Here is a 21,993-nt window from a genome sequence, read left to right as displayed (position 1 = left end):
TGCAAGGGAGGCAAAAAAACGGAACCAACAAAAATCTTGTTTATACAGTATAAAATGTACCAACATCAACAAACAAAACCGTAAACATTGAATTATAATTTTCTTATAACGAAAATATCATTTTTATTATATTCATCGCGTAAAATGTGTGTCGTGCACTTTCAAGATGGATTTATATTGTCAACGTAAAATAAAAATCCAAATCGCAATATAGACTTGGTGTATGTGGTGCAAAAAAAAAGAGTTTCTATTCCCATCATTGCCAGAACCACCGATGTCGGTGCAGCACTGGCAAGTAGAGAAGTGAACGACAGAGGGCTCAAACTCCAATTTTGCGGTTGTATTTCGTTATGGTGAGGCGTACAATGGCATCTTTCTAACTACAAAAATACACATAATGTGTATAACGATCACATTATTATGTCGCATCACGTACTCACAATAAAATGACGGTACGGAAGCAAAGCGCCAGAGAAATTACAGATATAAATAAATAACACGAAGCAGCAGCAACAACAACAAAAAGAAATAGTACAATGAAAGAGTTGCTGTCGCTGCTAAAGTAAAAATGGCTGTGGAAATGGAAGAAAAATCAGATTTGCGAAAAATATAAAATGGAATGAAATGAACCTCGTCAACCGTGTGCCAGTCAAAATGGATATTGGCTGAAACGGCATCACACGGCCATTTCGTATGGATGTATAAATAAATATGAAGTAATATTGGGCAAACACATCAAAACCGAACATTTAGAGAAAAATTATTGGAGCTGAAACCAATTGATTAAATACCAAAAAAAAAAGAAAAACTGTGAGCAAAGCAAGAGAGAGTGAGAAGGGAGAGGTAAGAAACAGACCGACATCGAAGCCATTTTTCGAACGATGGTTGCAAGCAAATGTGAAGCCACAATTCCAAATTGCATCTCAGCATGACATTTTCCGTTGAATTTGATTCGCTATTTCCGGTGTTATGATGATGATGCTCTCTCTTTCAATTTTCTTGTGCACAACATTGTGCTATTGCCATTTTCCCCGAGCAACAAAGTGGCCCGTAATTTCTTCACTTTTTTTGCTTGCCATACTTTAGATTGTAAAATCATTTATTTGTTGTTTATTTTATCAATGTTGTTCTACCTTTTTTTGCGTTGTGACGATTTGGTGTAAAGTGCACGAAACCATAATAAGAACAATCGATTTTTATGCTTTGAACAACGGTGAATCCAATAAAATGAACATAAATTCAGTATCTATCTTATTCGTCTGGCAAACGTCAGGTGCGAAAAATTGAAAAATCCTTCGCTTTGCTAACGTAAATCAAATGATGAAATCTATTTTGAGTGGCATTTAGTCATTTTTTTTGCGTTGAGACTTTTATTTCTCGTCGTTTTATAGCGCATCACATGAAATATGCATCAATTGCTATTTTATTTTGTTCGATGTGAACTGATTCGAAATTATCCATAGTGAACGACATTTTCCATTTTCCAGTGAATGACTATTATAGATAGAGATCTATGAGTGAACTTTGAACTTTCTTTGTGCTTCCTTAATCAACGCTGATGATGATAATGCAATTTCCTAATTAAAATGTACAATCGAAACACACACACACACACAGGCACTCACAAAACGTAACAATTCCAAGTAATCTCTGACTTAATCACATTTTTCGTCTTTTAATTTTCAATGGTTCTTTTTCTCTGTTTCATTAATGGAATTTCTCTTTTTTTTTAAGATTTTCCGCTGTGCTGCTTCCACTCGATCCGTAATTGCATTCGATTAAATAAATCATACTTTGTATTGAAGTGACTGGAGTTGGACAAAAAGACGCTTTGTTCATTCTTATTTCTTTCATAAGGGCAAACTTGACATAAATGTTATCCAAATACCGAGAAATAACACTATTTAAATGACTCTCTGTCTTTCTTTTCATTTTTATCTCTATCCTTAAGTCTCACAAATACACTCGCCCATTCACTCCCACTTTTGGTTGTTCATTCATTCTTGTTGGAATTTTTTTTTTAACGGAATGACATCATGATTTCAATTTTAAAAAAATAGATTCTATTTTGTTGGATTTAGCGATCCAGTGTTACGATGTATTCATATTGGAAGAAATACTTTGAGCCTCGTAAAATCGGCGAAATTTCAAGCATCTTAAAACAAAAAAAAACTAATCAACACATATTTCAAACTGTTTATTGCTTAAACTGGTAATGGATGTATATTCAAAAATAAAACAAGCACAGAGCATTGAACAGAAAATTCGTCATGGATAAACATCATTTTTATTTTAATCACAAAACTGTTTAATTGTTTTATATGCTTCAGTGTATAAATAGGAACTTCTCTCTCTCTCTCCCTCTCTGAATGATGGAAAATGATCACAATGTTCATCCATTTGCAATCTAATATGGCAAAAATCTCGACTCCAGCACTAAAATTAGCTTCACTTCTATCACAGCTAGTCACCTTGAATATTATTGATTGTCAAAAAGAAAATCGTCCGATAAAATGCATCAACTAGCTGTCTATCATATGACAGATTTCTTGGATACCATTAGCTACTCGAACGCATCAACATTGAACACACGAGCCGTGTTCAAAATATAGCCTCTGAAAGACACATATTTTCTATCTTTGGTCGTTTTCCATTTATGAATTTCCGTACGTCCCGGTGACTGTGTCAGTTCGATATAAAGACACTCTGGAAAAATATCTGAAAATTTAGCATCAAGTATGATATAAATAAGACACATTAAATGGACATTGGACATACACATCCACCATGTTATTGCTCCGTTTAAATATGAAAAGTGGCAAACGACATAAATCGGAACGGACATCGAACCAAATAAAGTTTTGCTCTTCACCTTCAATTTTGATTTGCACTTCGGTCGTCTTGTCTCTCTTCAACAAAACCATGTGAAGATGTAGACAAATCTATTTTATCAATGCACTTAATATATACAGCAAGAGCACATTCACGTGTGCCAACAAAATTGCTAGCAGATATATATCAAATTACTGTGCACTTCGACATATTGAGATAAAATGATGACGACGAAAATGACCAACATGAGCTACACAAAGTTCGCAATGTAAACGGTGTACGTGGGACCGTGTCTGTGTGTGTGTATCATAAAATACAAGACGATTGAATATTTGGGAAAAAACAGTATATCTATCCATATCGTATTTTTGATGTCCTTTACCATCAGTTTAACCAAACATTGAACCAATACACACATTTAATGTTATAACCAATACCGGTTTTTGTTTTGCTTTTAACGAAATTAGTTGGTACAGATTGTAATTGAAATAAATCAGATCGCAAAAAGATTTTTTCCTATTTAATTGTCATATTTCAAGCGTTAAAAATGTCGCAAAATTATTGAATTCAATTTGATGGCATACGTAAGCAGCAAATATTTTGTTTTCGCTGATAATTTGGTAGGCATTGCTTGGCATTTAAATTATGAGTCATGTACGTTGTTGCAATGATACAATTTTGTTTTATCGTTCATTCTGTCAACAACATGATATGGTGCTAGTATTTTCTATATATATATCTCTTTCATACAGTACGTTTCGTTTAACCGGCATCAAAGCGTGCTCATATTATTGCTGTTGAACATGCGATCAAGTAAAGAAGCACGAACTGTAAAGAACGAATTACGAAGTAAACCGAAACAGAGAGTACAAGTGTATACGTTTGTGATATGCATGAGAGATTGTGTGTGCATGTTTGTATAGGTATGTCGTACTGTGCTTTCTTAAATTTGTTATCACATCACCGAGAGAATTGTATTTAATAAACTAAAGGAACTAGACAACATTGCGCTCAATGTAAAGACTGTCGTGATTTGAAAACAAGTTTGCCAAATCTTATACAACACAAATTTCAATCAACACAATATTTTATCCAAAAATATATTCTAAAAATAGTTAACACTTGTGTGTCAACAACGAAACGTTTTTTTTTTTTTGTGTATATTTCGTAAATGTGTTAATGTAAAATTGCCACTGAAGTTGCCGTTGTGATTGGCATAAGAAAGTAGTGAAATCATCGTCTGCTGTACGACAATCTAATCAGATCAAAATTATATTTCACAATTGAACAGAAAAAGTGGCACGTTTAAATTGAATCAAGTGTGTTAAGTTAAAAATGAACAAAAAAAAATGTGCTCAGTAGCAACGTGAATACAGAAATGTTTTGGTTTTAAGGCAAACGGACACACAAACACATAGAGAACAGGAACACATAAAGTCAAAAGAGTGTGTGCATGTATATGTAAGCGTCGACGATTAAGACAGACGAATCGGTTGAGTGTCGCTATTTGCTAGTTCACAATAGCAACCGATGAAACTGACATTTCATTCAGTACATTTTGACAGTTCTACACGTGATTGTAAGCGAAACAAACTAAACCAATTCTTTTTTTGTATTTACAATATATTCAATCAACAAAATGATGTGGAAAAAGAAAGAGAATAAATTCCTGTGGAGTAAAGAGTCGGATAAACGAAATGCACTCTATGTTAATTTGTGTACTGTACGTCAACGTGAGCAATTGAATAATGTGCAAATCAAAAGTGATCGTGCATCGCGTGAAATGAGTAAAAAAGGAGATGATGAAGTCGAAGAAAGCAGGTGGTCAAATGCATTGAGTTTTTTTAGTAAAGCATTATGTTTTGCCGAAAGTAATGAGCAAATGAGCTATTGTTTTGCAAACCGCTCAAAATGCTTCTACGAAATGAAAATGTACAAAGAATCTTTAGTTGATATTGACTTGGCCAAACAGTACAAATACTCAAAAATTGATGAATTGGAACAACAACAGGAAAATTGTGTGAATTTACTCGACGTAGGAAAGCAATCCGAATCATTTGTACCGAAATTAAGTTATCCATCGCATGAAAAATTTCCCGGTTTGGCTGATGTACTGCGAATTGAACGAAATCAAGAGTTTGGATTACATATCGTTGCCACGGCCGATATTGATGTTGGTAAAACGGTATTGATGGAACGTGCATTTACAACATTGTCAATTGGCAATGAGCAACGGTGCACCAAGTGTTTTTCCACATACACAAATTTAGTGCCATGTAAACATTGTACACGTGCATTATTTTGCCTTGATTCATGTGAAATTTGTGATATTCATTCGTTGGAATGTGGACTGCAATTGCCGAAAACTATATCGCTAGTCAGAGAGGATTTTTTACCCGTTGTACGATCTATTGTTGTTGCTCTGAATATTTTCGGAAGAAACGTTAACGAATTGAAGGAATTTGTTGAAAATGTTATAGTAGACGATCAAATGAAATTTCCGCCCGATTCTATAGATGGCCGCTCACAATACAGTATTTTTTTGCGACATTTCGATAAAAATCATCCAGACGGAAGTAACACTACTAAATCAAATATTCAATCAATTTATAATGCACTTATGGGACATAGACCAATTGCCGAAAAATTCACAACAAAACATCATCAACGATTTTTAATGCATTTGATTGGACATCACATTAGTATCAGAAGGAACATTGCCAACGGCATTGAATTTCGGAACAAACTTGTAATACCGGTCATTGGAGGTTATTTTAATCATTCCTGCATACCGAACGGTGAGTAATGCTCTGGCATAATTCGGTTTTCTATTCAAAGAAGTTTTGAAAACAGACTTTACTTCATTTAACCATTTTTTTTTTTTTGCTTTTTTATTTCATCAACAGCCATTATGTTACCAATCGATGGTTATGTCGTAACAACAATATGCCGTCCGATTAAAAGCGGTGAACAAATTTGCATATCATATCATGGAACGAAATTTCAAAGTCCATTTCTCGAGCGACAAAAAATCATCGAACATGAATTCTATTTCAAATGCAAATGCGAACGATGTGTCATGGAAGTCACTGAAACTCTTGAGCCTTGTACATTTTTGGATGATCAACAACGAGTTTTATTAAAGAACTCTGCTGAAACTTTACTATATACGATTGAAAAACGAAAAATGGTTACGGAACTATGTGTTGAACTATTGAACAAACACGGACGTGTTAATTGGTGTGAAGACTTGGGAAAAGTGCTCAGTAATTATTTTGTACTGTTACACACTAAATTTCTATTGAAAACACCATACTAAAACCATCACATTTAATTTTATTTAAAGAGACGCAATAAGAAAAATTTTATCGAACGAAGTTATTTATAAATAAAAAAATATTTTAATTTTTTTATGAAGAAAATTTTTGTGCATTTTACTTAATAAATTAATAATTGGTTCAATTTGGAGATTTTTCCGGATTTTTCACACAGTTTACATTTCTGAGGTGGTTATTACTAAGAACTTATTGGATAACAATTTAAATTGCCCATTGAGGTAAGCCTTGTGTCATGTTAAAGAACCAAGATTTAAATATTCAGCAGAATCGTAAAAGAAAGACATATGCCGAATTTATAATGTTTTGACGTTTGGAGGACCACACTATTTACAACGCCACATTCCAGAATGAAAGAATGAAGAAAGCGTATATGTGTATGTATGCATCAGCACGCATAGATGTACAGCTCTGTGTGGCCGTGCTATTGTTGTTGTTTTTTCTCTTTTTCATTTCAATGCTACAGAATTAAATTCAGTTTTTCGATCTAATTCGAACTAATGTGAGGTGGCGCTGATCAGCTGCGTTCGCATAAAAAAGTTCCCAATCTCATATACGCCAACCCCGCTTGGCTGAAATAGAGTGAAAACAATAAAAGTGATTGTTATAGTGATTGTAGCAATGTAAGTGTAATTATAACCATAACAATCACTTCAATTTTTTTCACTCAATTTCACCTCCTCACAATATCTGTCTGAGCTGATTCAACTAGCTGAACATATCTCAATATAATGTCTGACCTTCATCATTTCTTTTATAGCTAACCACCCTTGGCCCACACGGTTAAGTTTGAGTACGATAACTGCTTGGATCCATTTCCAATTTTTAGACATTTTCTGCTTTATTCGTTTTGGAACTTTGAATAAAAAGGCAAAAGTTTCTTCTGAAATTGATTTATAAAAAATGCAAATTGAAATCTCACATTGAAATAAATGTATTCTATATTTGACGCAATTATAAGTAAATTATGGATGATTCTCGAGCAATCAGTTTATTAGCAAAAGTGGAGCTGAAAAATGAAAACCTTTTTGAAGGCAAATAATAAAATACACTTTATCGTATATTTTGACCTGTTCCTTTATCCTTTTCTGAAAAGATATTTTTTCTTAAATTTTTATGATTTCAAATGGACGAAACTCATAAAAATTATATCAATAATTTGGCTTCATATGAATGCCATTGTGATATTAGCTTTGTTTTTAATGCTCAAATTCAACCCTTGCTATCTAAAATTTAGATTTTTTTTATTATTTGGTATATTGTGTGCATTTTTTTGCTATTATATTATGGAATTTTGTTGGACCATTCGTTATTTCCAGCACGTATACATTAGCCTCATCTTTAATTCATAAGGGTTGTGATGTCTGTCATGAACTCATAAAATATCATATTCTGTATTATAATACAATGCAGCAGTGTGCGATGGTGCGTGGCTCTCGTTGTAGCCAATTCATGACATTTCGCATGGAAGTGCTTAAGTTCGTTTTGTATTGATGTCGACATTTGTTTTTCCTACATAGATTTTCCTGTGCATCTACCACCTCTTGGCCAGAGCGAAAGAAAGAGAGATAGGAAAAGAGAGAGAGAGAGAGAGAGAGAGAGAGAGAGAGAGAGAGAGAGAGAGAGAGAGAGAGAGAGGTAAAAGTGCGTTCAAGGGTGTGTTACATATATGCGAATGTGTAAATGTATCCATTTGGCTGTCCATTTGGAGAGGTTTCGATGATGTGCAGCAGCAATATTGCTTGGGTCGTTCCCATGGTCAATACATCGATGATGATTGAATGACCTCAACTAACACACAAATGAACTTGTTGAAATGAAAATCGGGTTCAATGGAATCGATGCCCACATGATAAACGACATGGATATGAAAGCGTGTGCCACTTTTTGTTCCTTTCCTCTCTGTTTTTTTTTTTGGATGCGAGTTTCATTCATATTTATTTCCATGCATATTATGAATAAAAGGTAAAACTACGAAGGGTGCATTGGTAATACACCCGATTTGTGGTTTTTCATAAATAAAATCTGGAGAGAGAAATCAATGTTGAATCAAAAGCAACACCCAGAAAAAAAAACACCAATCTAAACAAAAGGCAATAATTTCAACAGAGACTTGAGCGACGTGTGTATGTAATTTATCAACTGCCATCCAAAAATGTCCATGCACGACAATTCATAGCAATGTCACTTCAGTCACTGGCCAGATGCACACGTATCACGAGAATTTATTACAGCTTTCCCTTTTGCTCTATAATTTTTTCACTCATTTTTATTTGACTGAGAGAAAAAATCCCAAATTGAAATGATCAATGTTTCAATTCCACTTTCATCCATAAAAGTACTTTCTTTATCTCTCAAATGGTTCAATATTATTTTGTTTCTGTAATGGGATTAAAACTTTTTGCTCCTTCATCTGGGCTCCAAAAAGAGATTTAACATTTTGAAAGTGGATTTATGTTCGCGAGCACAGCAAATTTGATACTGTAAAAATGAACAATTAAATTGGTTTATTGAATTGTAATAGAAAGGAACGGACTTTCTTTGATGCAAGTTGGCCTGGTCCTCTTTTGGCGGCACAATAAAATCGATATCTTGAAAATTGCAGACAAAATGAAACAAATGCGTATATGTTATGAGCGGTGACAGATTCAAAATTACACAATTAATACGGGGAGCTAAGATACTGTACTGCTGTGGACATCATTCTCAGCTTAAGTAATCCATAAAACAATTACGTTTTAATTAACTTTCTCAAACAGATGATAAATTAATTCGGATAAAATAAATGTGAGAGGGAAAGGGATGCGATTTCTTCCATTACTTCGGCGTTTGTATTGTATTTTTGTATGTTTGTTGGCTTTACAATGCATCTAAAGCGACGACAATTTATAGTAGTCGACAAAAAAAACTTCCAAATCAACTGTGATGAGAACCTCAGCTTTATATGCTTCGCATTCAACCGAATGAAAGTAAGAAAATGAATGAAATATTTTGGATTTTCGCATGATAGCATGATCTCGAACTGGAGAGAAGAAGGGCAAGAGAATGTAGAAAGCCCCCATGAATATCATACAAAGCGAATAGGTAGTATATATAAACAGCATTCTCTAGAATGTGAGCTTTGAGGTGCTGCATGTTTGTAAAAATTAAATGGATTATTTCAAAGTTTCTTATTAATTATGGCTTGGAAATCATATTTATTTAGTGTTTTTGTTTTATACCAAGAAGAGAAAAAAATTATTACAGAAATTCTTAAGCTTTTGAAAACAACGATTGTTATTTGTTGCAACAAGGTTTTGGCTCCTGCAAAAATATGCTTGTTTTTGAAGTGTAAGCTGTGAAAATGTCCAGAAAAATTCTCTCTTCCCATTCTGCAAGCGGTTGTGAGTGGTTTGCAGTACATTGTTCTGTTTTTTTTTCTTCTCTTTACTCGTTCAGCTCTATATCATGAAACAAAGAAAAAAAAACGCTAGTAAAGCTATTATGCAATGGAATACAAAGTATTTTGCCTGGATATAAGCCTCGGCTCATGAGTCAATACCAGGAAAGGATTTTGCGGTTTCCGTACTTTGCCATGAAAAACATATTTTCAATGCCGAACAAAGTACTACAATACATTGGCTAAAAGTCTGAAAAGTTTAGTGTGTATAATTTTTTTTCGTTATTCACAAATAGCGTCCACAATCACTGCAACAACATCCGGCCATTTTTATGGAAGGGATTTTTTCTATATTAATTACCTGACTCCGTGCGTTTCTATTAAAATAGTAAAATTTGTCATGCCATAAAATAACCATGAATCTTAATAAGTTTAAAGAAGTCAACGCCTCGCTTATTTTTGCCAAATTTCATGAATTAATATTACTTTTCCGCACACACCTAGTGTGTAAGGCTTAACCTTACTGGAATCGGTCGAAAAATTAACACCCATCAAAAATGTGTTTTCTGGGTGTTTTTGGGGCCAGGGAACACGAATCTAGTTTTTTTTCGATGCCCGAATGTATATGCATACCCTGTACGCAAAAATTTGTTAACACGATAACTTTCAAACAAGAAAATCAATTCAAAATCTGACTTCACAGGATGATTTAGGGTGCCGAGGAATAGAAACCATTAGATTTTGAGCGACTTTGGTGTGATAGAGTGAAGTGTCATGTCTGGTGTGATGCCCATGGCCATCCATGGGAAAAATTCAATTTGTCTTCCAAAAGCGACTAAAAGTGATATTAAATGTATTCTTAAACACTCAAAAATATGTATTGGGGGGTTTTTGGGTATGATAAAACCAAATATGACGTTAGTTTTGCGATACAAATAATTTTCGACACACTTTTCATACAAAAATTTCAAAAATTATGGATTTTTGTATGAAAGCCATGCCTGTATGATATCGTAATGAGCTGAAATTTTGCACAGGTTATTTTTTCACACAAAAATAACATTCCGAGGGTTTGAAGAGATTTCAATGCATAACAGGGGTACGTCTTGAACAAAATTTTGGATTTTTTGCTCAAAAACGAACATTTTGTATGGAAGGTACTCAATTGTATTGAAATTTCTTCAAAATTTCAGAATTTTAGCTTTTTGTGAAAAAAATAACATCTGTAAATTTTCACATGATTATGATATCATACAGGCATTGAAAAGTCTATCAAAAATTATTGGTATCGCAAAACTTATATCAGATTCAATTTTTCCATGAATTCATATTTACGGTAAAAGATACGTAATAAATGCATGTTGTGGATCACAGTGCGGAAAAGTTCATCTTACGGATGTAAGAAATTTTATTTATTTTAGAATTTGGCCAAAAGTTGGACAGTTTATTTCATGCAACGGAAATGAATATATGACATTTCGAAATTGAAATTTTTTGCCCAGACTTTTGATTGGATTTCAATTTATCTCTCTGTATGTGTACACCATAGATTTACCTTTCATCAACTTGTCTTTTCCATTTATTTTTTACATTTGTATGTCTGCATTGATACCGATTGAATTAAATGCCACTGAAAATGTGAAACAGATTAAAACTTTCTTATTTTTTTGGCAGACATTTCTTTTGAACTAATGAAGCAAAACAAATTATGACTGGAAAAAAAGCTGGTTCGCAGACGATTTTTTCTTTATTTCACTAACGAATGTTTTTTGTGCTGAATTTTATCAGAACTGTATTAATTAATGAAAAAAGAAAAAGAATTGTATTTTTGAGCATCTTTGCGTTAAGTTTGATGTCTTCATTCTTGTTTTTTCTTTTTCTTTAAAATCTTGGAATTCAAGTAAAACAGTATGTCTTTCTTGGGAGTCACTGACTCTTATATAAACTAATGAGAAGTATTAAACAAAACTTTTTCAGCTTTTTTTTGGTCAAATAAAGATAGATTTGAGGCGTCGCCGACATGGTTCGAATGCAATACATCGCAAAACAATTTCCAAATCCAAACAATTTAAAAAAAAAGTGAAATAGAAAAAACGCGACGATATTTTGCTTTTTTTGCATCGCTACGGGGATTCGATGTAAATTTTGGAATTGACGTTCTGCTGCTATTTATTTGGATCGTTTTAATTTGCATCAAACATTAATGGCGTTCATCTTTTCAATATTTTGTCGCATCATACTTGTTAGTTCGATTGAATTTTCTCAGAGACATCCTTTTCATCACTGTTTCATATGATAAATATCGTGTTGATAAAGTGTGTCTATGTGACGTCCGTAACAAACGATGAACAGAAAATCTACCTGTTTGTATCTTCTCATAGTCTGCGACAATCACGTTTTGTCATTTTTCTTCTTCTTATCATTTCTTTATTCCATTCATAATAAATTGTAAATGGAAGAATAAGTCGAAATCGATGAGAAAAAAGTAATAGATAGAGGAGAAAAAAACACGAACTCACTGTGTGGCAAATGTCTAAAAGCCGATGTGACTTATTTCTTTTTTTCTTCTTTTGGGTTTACTTAAATTGAATATTGCTTAGCAACTGATACAATATTTATCAATTTGTAATTTTTTTTTAGCTAACGGAATGTTTGCACATGACGCAATGCAGACTAATACACCGAAGCAGCCGCCACCGGAAATTGATTGACAACCAGCGAAAATCACAAGAGAACGCCCAATCTAATATTAAAATCAAATGTGAAAAACACTTTACTCGGTTGCCTTGTTCACGCAATTTTATCCATAGCTATCAGAGTGCGGAGGTAAAACAACTTTCAAGCATTGATGCTTGTTTGCGCAAATCCTTTACATGAACATTCTAATACTCGTGTTTACAATATTAAAAAACGTTTCCATATAATACCATTCGATTTATCTTCATCAAAATGCCTACTGAAAGCTACTTTTCGACCGGGACTATTTCTATTTCATTTTTCATTGTTCCCTTTGCACGATTTTTCTTTCGCCCATTGAACACCTGAGCATCTCTTTTCTATACAAGTTAAGCAACCGATAATTCGATCGAAATTGACATTAAACGAAGTGACGTAAATGTAGCCATCTAATAAAATTTACCAAGCGGAATTTTTTTTATTCAAAATTTGCAATGATTCTCGCATGATTGAGAGGGAAACCACTTTTATATTTTGTGATGAAAATCATTGCTGCGAATTGTACTACTTCAACGCCTTCATTTCTCTGGCTGATTTGTTCGGTTGAGTTTTTTCTACCACTTGAAACATTGTGTTCTATATTTTACATGAATATATTACCATCAAATTTAGTCAAGACATATAGACATTCATCATACACTATTTCTTATTGTTTTACTATGTTTATGTTGTTGAACTCTTCATATCTTCGGTAAAGTTTTCTTGGAACATTGAATATATTCTTTTTCTTCTTCTAAAACATCATATTTTTTCCCTTCTGGTGCTAATATGGTGAATCCAAAGGAAAACTTAATTTCTTCAACTAAATACGGTGTTACCTTTGAGAAATCTCAGGCTGCTAGAAAGAATGCAGTCAGCGATTTGGAAAATGCATACAGTCAATTTGGAGGATAGCTAGAATTCAATATGGAGAAATCCATGTAAAAAATCGTTCTTTTTTAAGTATTCCACTATTTTTTTAATTAATAATTTGGATAATTATTTTCAATGAAAAATAATATAATTTGTAAAATACTCTAAATATATAAATAAAAAAGACATAGAATAAATGAACATTGAAAACAGAAAGAAAACAATCTGAACATGGTCTTTGTTTCATTTTCATTAAAATGAATTTTCAATTTTACTGTACGGCACGAAAATAGGAAAGAGTTGGCCGAAGTGTTGCCAGAGGCTTGCTTTCAAGAAAAACATCACATTTGAATACAACACTTTTGTAAAATCATTTGTGATTGGTAGGCTCGAATGCAACACGACGAATATGAGTATGTAGTTGTGCAAACTTCTTCCATCTTTCGATTGTTCGGTTCATTCACATACACATTCAATCCTGTTGGACACTTCATTTTGCTGATACAACATTAGAGTTTACTTCGATGAGAAATTTCAAAAATCACAATCGTCACACAGACACGCACAAACGAACACATCGAATTGCTTGGATCATATTTCATTTCTGCTTACGGCGCGATATCACTGAAGAGACCCATTGTTTCATCACACGAGTAAGGACTCGTGTGGATACTTGTTATATTTAAACAGAAGTAATTCAATTGATTTTTGAAGATTTTTGCATATTGTATACCAAACATGAATTTGTTCATCTGGAATGACTACGAGTGGCGTTTGATCAAAGATTCTGACGAATATGACAAGAAATCTTTTTTCGTTGTTCGAAAATTGTTCGTGCAATGGCCTAAAGAAGTAAGTAGTATCGAAAAAAAAATTCAACAAATATTTTTCCAACCTATGTGTGTTTTGATTTTTTTCTCACAAACAGGGTGATGCAATGACTTGCAACAAGATAATTCGTGAGCATTACGAGGCGTACGGTGACATTGAATTTGTAGAAGTAGTCAACGAAGAATCACCTTTCGACATTCATGAGGCGTATGTAACTTTTGCCCGAAGTGAAGACGCCTACTATGCCTTTATGGCCGGTCGACGTGGCACAAAAGCAATACAATTGCTTCCAGCCGATACTTGGGTAAGTAAAATTTAGCTCAAAATCAATATAATAGTTGTTCACATACAAAATAAAATAAAGTTCAATAATTAATATCGTCTTAAGCGTCAGCCCGGTGTTGAATTACGTTTACCTGAACAAATCAAAGCCAAAAATGATGATTTCGAGTGCGAGGACATCACCGTTTCCGAATTGATCAATGATGAAACACATATGTGTAAGTGCGCTACCGTTGTGCCAACGATTCACCTCCGTCAACCAATGGGCTTGAAATCAGTGTTGGAATGTTTTAAGCCGATGAAAGAACGTGTTGAGCATGTGAACATTGTTTTCGATTTCGTGCCAACCGATATGTATATCAACTGTTTGACAGACCGTGAATATGTGAAACGGGCCATCCAAGTGATCAGCAAGATTATCGGTGATCGATTCAATGAGCTGACAATCACCAAAGCCGATACGATCACACTCGAATTGCTTGATGCATTAGCACCGATGCTGAAATTGACGGAAACACTAACGTTGGAAATTGAGAATAATGCATCGGTGTTGTATGTATTAGTCGACTACTGTCCCAATTTAATCGATTTGGTCATGACATCGAAAACCTGGAGTGGTGAATGCTCTGATGCAATAGCTCGTCATTGGCCAAGCATTGTTCGCTTAGTGATTGAAGGTCAATTGAACATTGGCGGAGACACAAACGACAACGCAAAACTCCAACAATTTATCGAATTGAATTCACAATTGGAACAAATTGAGCTCAATACATTGATCAATATCAATGTGATCCGATCGATCGCAGAGCACTGCAAAGATGTGTATTCTTTGGCCACAGTTCACGCAAACTACAATGACATCGATGCCATTGTTGATTTATTGGCACAAATGAAACACTTGTCAAGTGTGAAACTAAGCTTTCTGAAAGTTCAAATGGATGAACTCAATGTATTGGCAACATGCGCCGAACGATTCAGCAAAATGAAACAACTCAAATTGGTTACATTGTTTCAAAATCTCGAACCACCCCAAAATCAGCAGTTCCTTCGTTTGTTCACATATTCAGTGAAAGTACACGATGGATGCAGTTGTCATGGACCGAATGTTCGCAAATTACAATTGGGTGGCATCAATAAAATGCTGGATCTACCTGAAAATCGACCAGTATTCGCGACATTCATCAACACGTTCAATTTGAAGGACAACAATGCAGACATGGATTTACTTGTGGCGCCAATCATTGCATTCGAAAAGGCCAAGAAATTCTTCCCAAATATCGTCGATGGTACACCAATTATAATTAACGACGAAGACAATTCTCTCTGCATTCATGTTAGCTATGCATGAACACATGATGTGTTGTTAACCATCATACTGTGAATGATCACAATTTCAACTACTTCATTTATTTTTCTTATTTTCGTATTCGTTTTTACAGTCTAGAGATATTACATTCCATACTCGATTTTGTTCTTTTCGTCTTGAAATATACTTAAAAATAACATTTTCAGATTAAACTGAAATCAAAACTGCAAACGAATTTTTTTAAAAAATAAAACACAATAAAATAAAAATCAATTCAATGGACTTATATTTTTTATTGAAAAAACTACTTTTACAGCACTTGGAAATATTTCAATGCATATGGTAAGAAAAATGATGAAATTCTGCTGAAGTAAATGGTAAAAATATGAGATTAATAAATTCATGGAATGAGATAAAATATATGAGCCTTTTTTCATTCAAATAGATTTGAAAGATGTCATTTTTAATTTGAAAAAAGTCAAAAATCCGTATTAATACCAACCAAATAAACGGTCGAATTTTGAAAATGTTGTCAGTTCCACACAGTCCAATACACACTCACACAGCGAAAAAAGCTCCATTCGCCGCCATTTTTATCGTCCCTGTGACTTATTTGTGAATGCGACGCAGTACATTGACTACACTCCATCGTGTTGCTGGCAAATGTCTTAGAAGACAAAATCCTTGAATTGAATTTTTGCAACTCACCATAATCAATCGCAATTTATCGAATTTTTGTGCATTAAAATAAATTGAAACAATATGAAATTGTTTATTTGGAACGATTACAGTTGGAAGCTGTTGGCTGATCGCCACGAAGATTTTGATAGATCAGAATTTTGTGTCGTTCAGAAGTTGTTTGTTCAGTGGAAAATGGCGGTAACTAAAAGCATTACATTCATTCTTCTTTTTTTTTTGTTTTGTTGAAGAGAGTTTTCATTTAATATCAAACAGAATGACGAAGAAGTTCCGAAAGTTGAGATTCTCAAGTACTTCGAGCGCTATGGAAAAATCAGATCAGTCGAATCAGTGAATGGTAATAGATATTTTTTTAAATCTTAGTAATTAAACTTTTAAAATAATAAGTTAAGTATAAAATTCGTATTGATAAAGGTACCAAATACGCCGAACCGAGTGAAGATATTTTCGAAGCATACGTGACATTTTCAAAAAGTGAACATGCATACAATGCATTCATGGCCCATCGACAGGATACAATGACGGTTCTTCCAGCTGACACATGGCATCAACCGAGAAATGTTTACAATGAATATGCCGAAGACAAATGTTTGCACGAATGCCAATGTTGGAATAATTTCGATGACAATAACATCGTCAACGATCTAGCTACACTGGCCATGCACGATTATTCGTCGGATACTTTTGACGTAATAATTGATCCGAAAGATATGAGTCTGGAAGAGATCCGTATAGATCTCCGTCCAATGAAATCGCGTCTTGAAACTTTGAAGCTGCATTACGAAATGGCACCCGAAGGTGATCTCGAGAATTGTATTTCAAACGAGCAATACTTCAAGCGTGTGACACAAGTTGTAGCTACTTGCATCGGTGAAAAATACTATGAAATGAACATTTACGGTGTTGATGCAATTACAAAAGAAATGCTAAAAAGTTTGGCTCCATTGTTACGGCCACTCAAAGTACTTACATTGAAATCTGATTCAAATGCTTCGGTTATATATGCATTGTCCGAATATTGCCCGAGCCTCAGTTCTTTGATCATCGAAGCCAATTCATGGGAAGGCGAGTGCTCTGCTGTAATGCCAAAACATTGGCCATCAATTTCGACTTTGGTCATAAAGGGAACGTTGACAATTGACCTCGACACGGAAAGTGGAAAAAAGTTTCGCCGTTTCATCGGAATCAACAAACATCTTAATATGCTTCAATTGGACTTGGTTGCTAATTATAACTTGTGCAAGGCCATTGCAAAAAGTCTGAAAAGTCTTAGAATTTTGATAATCGGCCGAGAAACCTACAATGGCATCATACAGATCTTGGATCTCTTCGCTGATTCCAAACATCTCACAAATATCAGCATTCTAACATTGGTCGTGGACAAGAATGATCTTGGCAGAATGGTAAATTGTGTTCGGCGACTGAGACAAATGAAAAAATTAAAAGCGGTAACATTGATTCAAAATTTTGATTTGGAACCAATGCCACGCGAAGAACAATTTAAACATTTGGTATCATTGGTCAAATTTCATGAAAATTGCGAATGTCATGCACCAAACCGAGTCGTGTCCATCAACATTGATGCCATCGATGAAGTGAACTTGCCCAGAAACAACAAACCAGTCGTGGTTAACATTATTAACACAAAACCGACCACCTCTCCGGAAGGCGCAATTGAACAAGCAAACGACATCAATGGTGTATTCAAAGACATGCTGGAATTTTATCCGAACACAATCAAAACGGTCACATTGGACGTCGGTGACTATTGCAAATTTATCAACATTTCCAGCGCCTAATCATTATTGACTTGGAAAATGACTCAAAATTACACCATTCAATATTTAAATGCCGACAATTCATATTCTATTTTGATGAGAACAACTTCAGAAAGTTGAACAGAAATTCTCAATTTTTTTCTAAACATTTTAACGTACATATCTACATATTTTAATAAATATGAGTTACTCATATGCAAATTCTCTTTGTAAATCAATTATCAAAAACTTCTAGAATATAATCATACTTTGTTGTCTTAACAATAATTTATTTTTTTCAAATCTGCGTTTATTTATTCATTTGCTCATGTATACAACACTTAGTATTCGGGCGAAGCGAAATATTCGGGTAAATATACATATTTGACACATTCATTTGTACCGAAAAACATCGTTCCAATTTTGAATTTATAAATATTGCAGTGTCAGCATAGCATCAAGTTGGCACTACCAATACAAATGCAATTATAGGCTCAATATACACAAGTCATTCCGAACAATTTTATACTCAATTCCAGTAAAAAGGAGAGTATTCTTATTTTCCAGAGAAATTCAGCAATACCGATAATAGCTTTGTTTATATAAACTCTCATATTGTCATCACAATTTGTTTTTTTTTTGTTCTCGTTCAAACGAGCGGGTTTAAAAATTTCGCAAAACTTGAAATGACAGCAAATTTTTCCATGCATCCATGTTTTTGCACACATACACATATTTGATGACATATACACAATGTTATTTGTATTGATACACTCGAAAGAGGCTTCATTACATCGTACACAGTGGTTCAGAAAAGACGCCGACCATTTTTTTTTGTCTAATTGAAAATTGAAATAATTATAAACCCGATCAAAATTCCAAAAATTTGCTCGTCATAGAAGACAACAATATTGAATTTGAGTTTGTTTGGTGTAGAAAATTCTCGCGAAAATCCAATTGTCACACAGACAAGAACAAGCGAAAAAATTGAACACATCGAATTGTTTGGGTTATATTTCATTTCTGCTTGTGGTGCAATTCCACTAAACAGACGCTATTGTTCCAGTACGCATTGCAAGTAAGTCGCAAATAACGAAAAAAGTGATTCGGTGAGATTTTCACAAATATTTTCATATTTAACAAGGAAATCGGTCAAACATGAAATTATTTATCTGGGATGACTACGAGTGGCGTTTGATCGAAGATTCTGACGAATACGATAAAAAAAAGTTTTCCATCGTTCGGACATTATTTGTGCAATGGCCGAAAGAGGTACGTATTTTTTATTCGCCTTTTTTATGATTGTAATCATGAACACTCAAAAGATCTCAAAGCAACAAAATCGTTTCCATTTTAATTTTTTTTCGTTTTGAATTTCCCTTTCAGAATGGTTCAGAAGCTTGCAATGACGACATTCGCAAGTATTTCGAATTGTATGGTAACGTTGAATTGGTGGAGACAGTAAATGGGCAATCGGTTGACGAAAGTGCGTCAATTACACCAAACATTCATGAGGCGTACGTTACGTATGTACGCAGTTCAGATGCTTTCATGGCATTTTCGAAAAATCGCGTCAATTCAAATGCAATCAAGGTTCTACCAGCTGACACATGGCATCAAGCAGGCTTCGAACTTAAAGACTTTGGAGCGTCCACGTTCGTATCTGACACAACTCATCATTGCAATGACCCGAAATGGCCGAAACATGAAGTCAGAGCCATAGATTTGGATGAATTATCGAATCTATCCGATCATTTTTGCGAGCACACTGAATTAACATTGAGAATTCCGTTCGAGAAAAGAAATTTAAAAATTATCCGAAAAACAGTTCGTCCACTGAAACTTCAACTGCGAAAATTGACATTGGATTTCGATTTTATCGAAAAGGATATCAATTGTCTTTCATTTGATGAATACATAAAACGGGTGGTGGAAATTCTTTGTTCTTCTGTTGGTGATAAGTTCTGTTCTTTGTCTATCAATGGCCCTGCATTAACGACTGAGATGTTGGATAATTTTACACCAATGCTTCGACGCTTGACAGAACTATCAGCAACCTTCCAATCAACAAAGGTGTCTATCTATGATTTACGTGACTATTGTCCAAGTTTGGAAGATTTACTCATTTTTGCAAAGTCATGGGAACGTTCAGTCACAGACATTCGCCACTGGCCATCACTAACTGTTTTGGCGATTCTCGGCGAGATGAAATTCCAACAAAATTCCGAGGATGGTCGGAGATTTGGTCGTTTTATTGAATTGAATCCACAAATTGAGACGTTGGAGATTACTGTCGTAATCGACATCCACATGTGTAAGCTGATTACCGAAAAGTTACCAAAATTGAAAATATTTACATTTGTTCGTGAAACTTACACTGACATCGATTTGGTCTTGGATATGTTGGGCCATTTGAAACAATTGGAAATGATCAAGATGAGCATTCTAAATGTGAAAAAGGGTGAACTTTGGGCCATGGTTAAATGTGCCGAAAAATTACGCAAAATGGAATTGAAAACAGGTGTGTTGTTTCAAAACTATGACCCGGACTCGGTAATTGCGGAACAATATGATCGTCTCATTACCCATGCGGTGAAACTTCATGATGATTGTGAATGTCATGAATCGAAGCGGGTCGTCGAGTTTTCTGACACTGTTGGTGATATCACAATACCACATGATGGACCGATGTTCATCGCAATTGTCAATTCCGTGAACTTCAATGAAACAGGCGACGAAGAATTATTCGGAAAGATATTTCATACTGCTCAAGCAACTGAACAATTTTATCCAAATTCATTCCAACCAATAATTGCCGAATGTGATGATACATTTACATATATTTTCATCAATTGCGCATAAATCGCATGACAACGATCAACCCAAGTTGAAATCAAGCAACTTTTTTATACCTTTTTAATCGTCTTTTTACTACTTTTAATTTTCTTATTATTGTTGATGTTATAACAAACTAAAATAGCTTTGAAGCGAACAGAAACGTCTGTTATTCAAGTGAATTGTTTCGAAAAAGAGTTTCAAATAAATAAACAAAAAAACCTGTCAGCACAATAAAAATGTCATTTTGAATTTGAAAGTCTCTTAAATAGTGTTTAGGAAAAAAAGAAATGAAGGAGATAAATAATTATCTGTGTGTAAAGGTAAGAATACGCTCTGAAAATTGCTAAAACCACAAAAAGTTTAAAAAATCACAGTTTTCGGAACGCAGCTCATTCGCTCTTATCTAATTGTTTAAATTCTGGCTTTTGTGGATGAATCGAATCGACTGTATTTGATTTTGTACATTCGTGTGTGTTGTTCAAAATAAAAATGTTACAACCAAGGGGGGTTGACGTATATGAGATTGGAGACTTTTTTTTGCGAATCTCGCTAATGAGCGCCATCTGATTTTAGTGTGAATTAGATGCAAAAATCAAATTTATTTCAATAATTTGGAATGTATTTGAATGTTATAGTTTCAACACAAAAAATTGTATTAAAAATCATTCAAGTAAATCAAATTGAAATTAAATCAATTAAAAATCATTGTACACACACATAAAGCATATAAAATAATACAACTAAATTATAAATACTCACACCATTCTATGGGAACCTAACAAAATCGTATTATTTCAAATTAGAATTATTTTTATTTCATATAAATGATTCTATTTATTTTTTCAAATTCATTCTATTAGAATTATAAATAAATAAATTTCTATTTATTACAGAAAATAATGATTCATTATTAATGAAACAGAAAAAATTCTCCACAATGTGAAAATACGAAGTTACGTATATATTATGACAGCTGTGGTTACGTATACGTCGACATTAATAATCTGTCAAAACCGTAAACACATTATTTTCATAACGCAATTTTGCGATAGTTCCTATTAGTTGAAAAAAATTAAATTTTTGTGTGCAAACTGTAAGTTATTTTGTGATTTTATTGTGTTTAGATTGAATACGATTTCATAAATT

At 33.9% G+C, this 21,993-nt stretch overlaps 4 protein-coding genes and 1 long non-coding RNA gene across 5 annotated transcripts in view; all 5 read left to right on the top strand.

Moving 5' to 3' along the window:
- Positions 1-3,810: 3,810 nt before the first annotated feature.
- On the top strand, positions 3,811-6,254 carry LOC116338035 (SET and MYND domain-containing protein DDB_G0273591-like). Its single transcript, XM_031763071.1, has 2 exons — positions 3,811-5,630; positions 5,739-6,254. The coding sequence occupies exons 1-2, from the start codon at positions 4,472-4,474 to the stop codon at positions 6,149-6,151; spliced, it is 1,572 nt and encodes a 523-aa protein (XP_031618931.1). The 5' UTR covers positions 3,811-4,471; the 3' UTR covers positions 6,152-6,254.
- Positions 6,255-13,857: 7,603 nt separating this feature from the next.
- Positions 13,858-15,595, top strand: LOC116338267. Its single transcript, XM_031763400.1, has 3 exons — positions 13,858-13,986; positions 14,063-14,269; positions 14,354-15,595. The coding sequence occupies exons 1-3, from the start codon at positions 13,873-13,875 to the stop codon at positions 15,593-15,595; spliced, it is 1,563 nt and encodes a 520-aa protein (XP_031619260.1). The 5' UTR covers positions 13,858-13,872.
- Positions 15,596-16,323: 728 nt separating this feature from the next.
- Positions 16,324-16,802, top strand: LOC116338334. Its single transcript, XR_004200866.1, has 3 exons — positions 16,324-16,432; positions 16,508-16,589; positions 16,667-16,802. It is a non-coding gene; the product is annotated as an uncharacterized LOC116338334 (long non-coding RNA).
- A 2,014-nt stretch (positions 16,803-18,816) lies between these two features.
- On the top strand, positions 18,817-20,950 carry LOC116338162. The gene is made up of 3 exons (XM_031763252.1): positions 18,817-19,087; positions 19,154-19,281; positions 19,396-20,950. Exons 2-3 carry the CDS (start codon positions 19,168-19,170, stop codon positions 20,869-20,871), a joined length of 1,590 nt encoding a protein of 529 aa, XP_031619112.1. The 5' UTR covers positions 18,817-19,087; positions 19,154-19,167; the 3' UTR covers positions 20,872-20,950.
- Positions 20,951-21,721: 771 nt separating this feature from the next.
- LOC116338072 overlaps positions 21,722-21,993 on the top strand; it is a 3,041-nt gene continuing 2,769 nt past the window's right edge. Inside the window, exon 1 of the mRNA XM_031763128.1 lies at positions 21,722-21,940. The gene's annotated coding sequence lies outside the window, so the exon portion shown is untranslated. The remainder of the gene's footprint in view (positions 21,941-21,993) is intronic.

Source organism: Contarinia nasturtii, unplaced genomic scaffold (assembly GCF_009176525.2).
Source record: "Contarinia nasturtii isolate CC-2019 unplaced genomic scaffold, AAFC_CNas_1.1 Cnas_scaffold_350, whole genome shotgun sequence".
Taxonomy (NCBI): Eukaryota; Metazoa; Arthropoda; class Insecta; order Diptera; family Cecidomyiidae; genus Contarinia; species Contarinia nasturtii.
The sequence above is the reverse complement of the archived record's forward strand: the minus strand, read 5'-3'. Positions and strand labels throughout refer to the sequence as shown.

What these genes read in the sequence shown, in the direction of transcription:
- LOC116338035 (XM_031763071.1), top strand. Translation starts at nt 4,472, where the DNA reads ATGATGTGGAAAAAGAAAGAGAATAAATTCCTGTGGAGTAAAGAGTCG. An exon ending in TCATTCCTGCATACCGAACG is followed by an intron (nt 5,631 to 5,738) that starts GTGAGTAATGCT and finishes TTTCATCAACAG; the next exon opens with CCATTATGTTACCAATCGAT.
- LOC116338162 (XM_031763252.1), top strand. Translation starts at nt 19,168, where the DNA reads ATGAAATTATTTATCTGGGATGACTACGAGTGGCGTTTGATCGAAGAT. An exon ending in TTGTGCAATGGCCGAAAGAG is followed by an intron (nt 19,282 to 19,395) that starts GTACGTATTTTT and finishes TTTCCCTTTCAG; the next exon opens with AATGGTTCAGAAGCTTGCAA.
- LOC116338267 (XM_031763400.1), top strand. Translation starts at nt 13,873, where the DNA reads ATGAATTTGTTCATCTGGAATGACTACGAGTGGCGTTTGATCAAAGAT. An exon ending in TCGTGCAATGGCCTAAAGAA is followed by an intron (nt 13,987 to 14,062) that starts GTAAGTAGTATC and finishes TCTCACAAACAG; the next exon opens with GGTGATGCAATGACTTGCAA. An exon ending in TGCTTCCAGCCGATACTTGG is followed by an intron (nt 14,270 to 14,353) that starts GTAAGTAAAATT and finishes TATCGTCTTAAG; the next exon opens with CGTCAGCCCGGTGTTGAATT.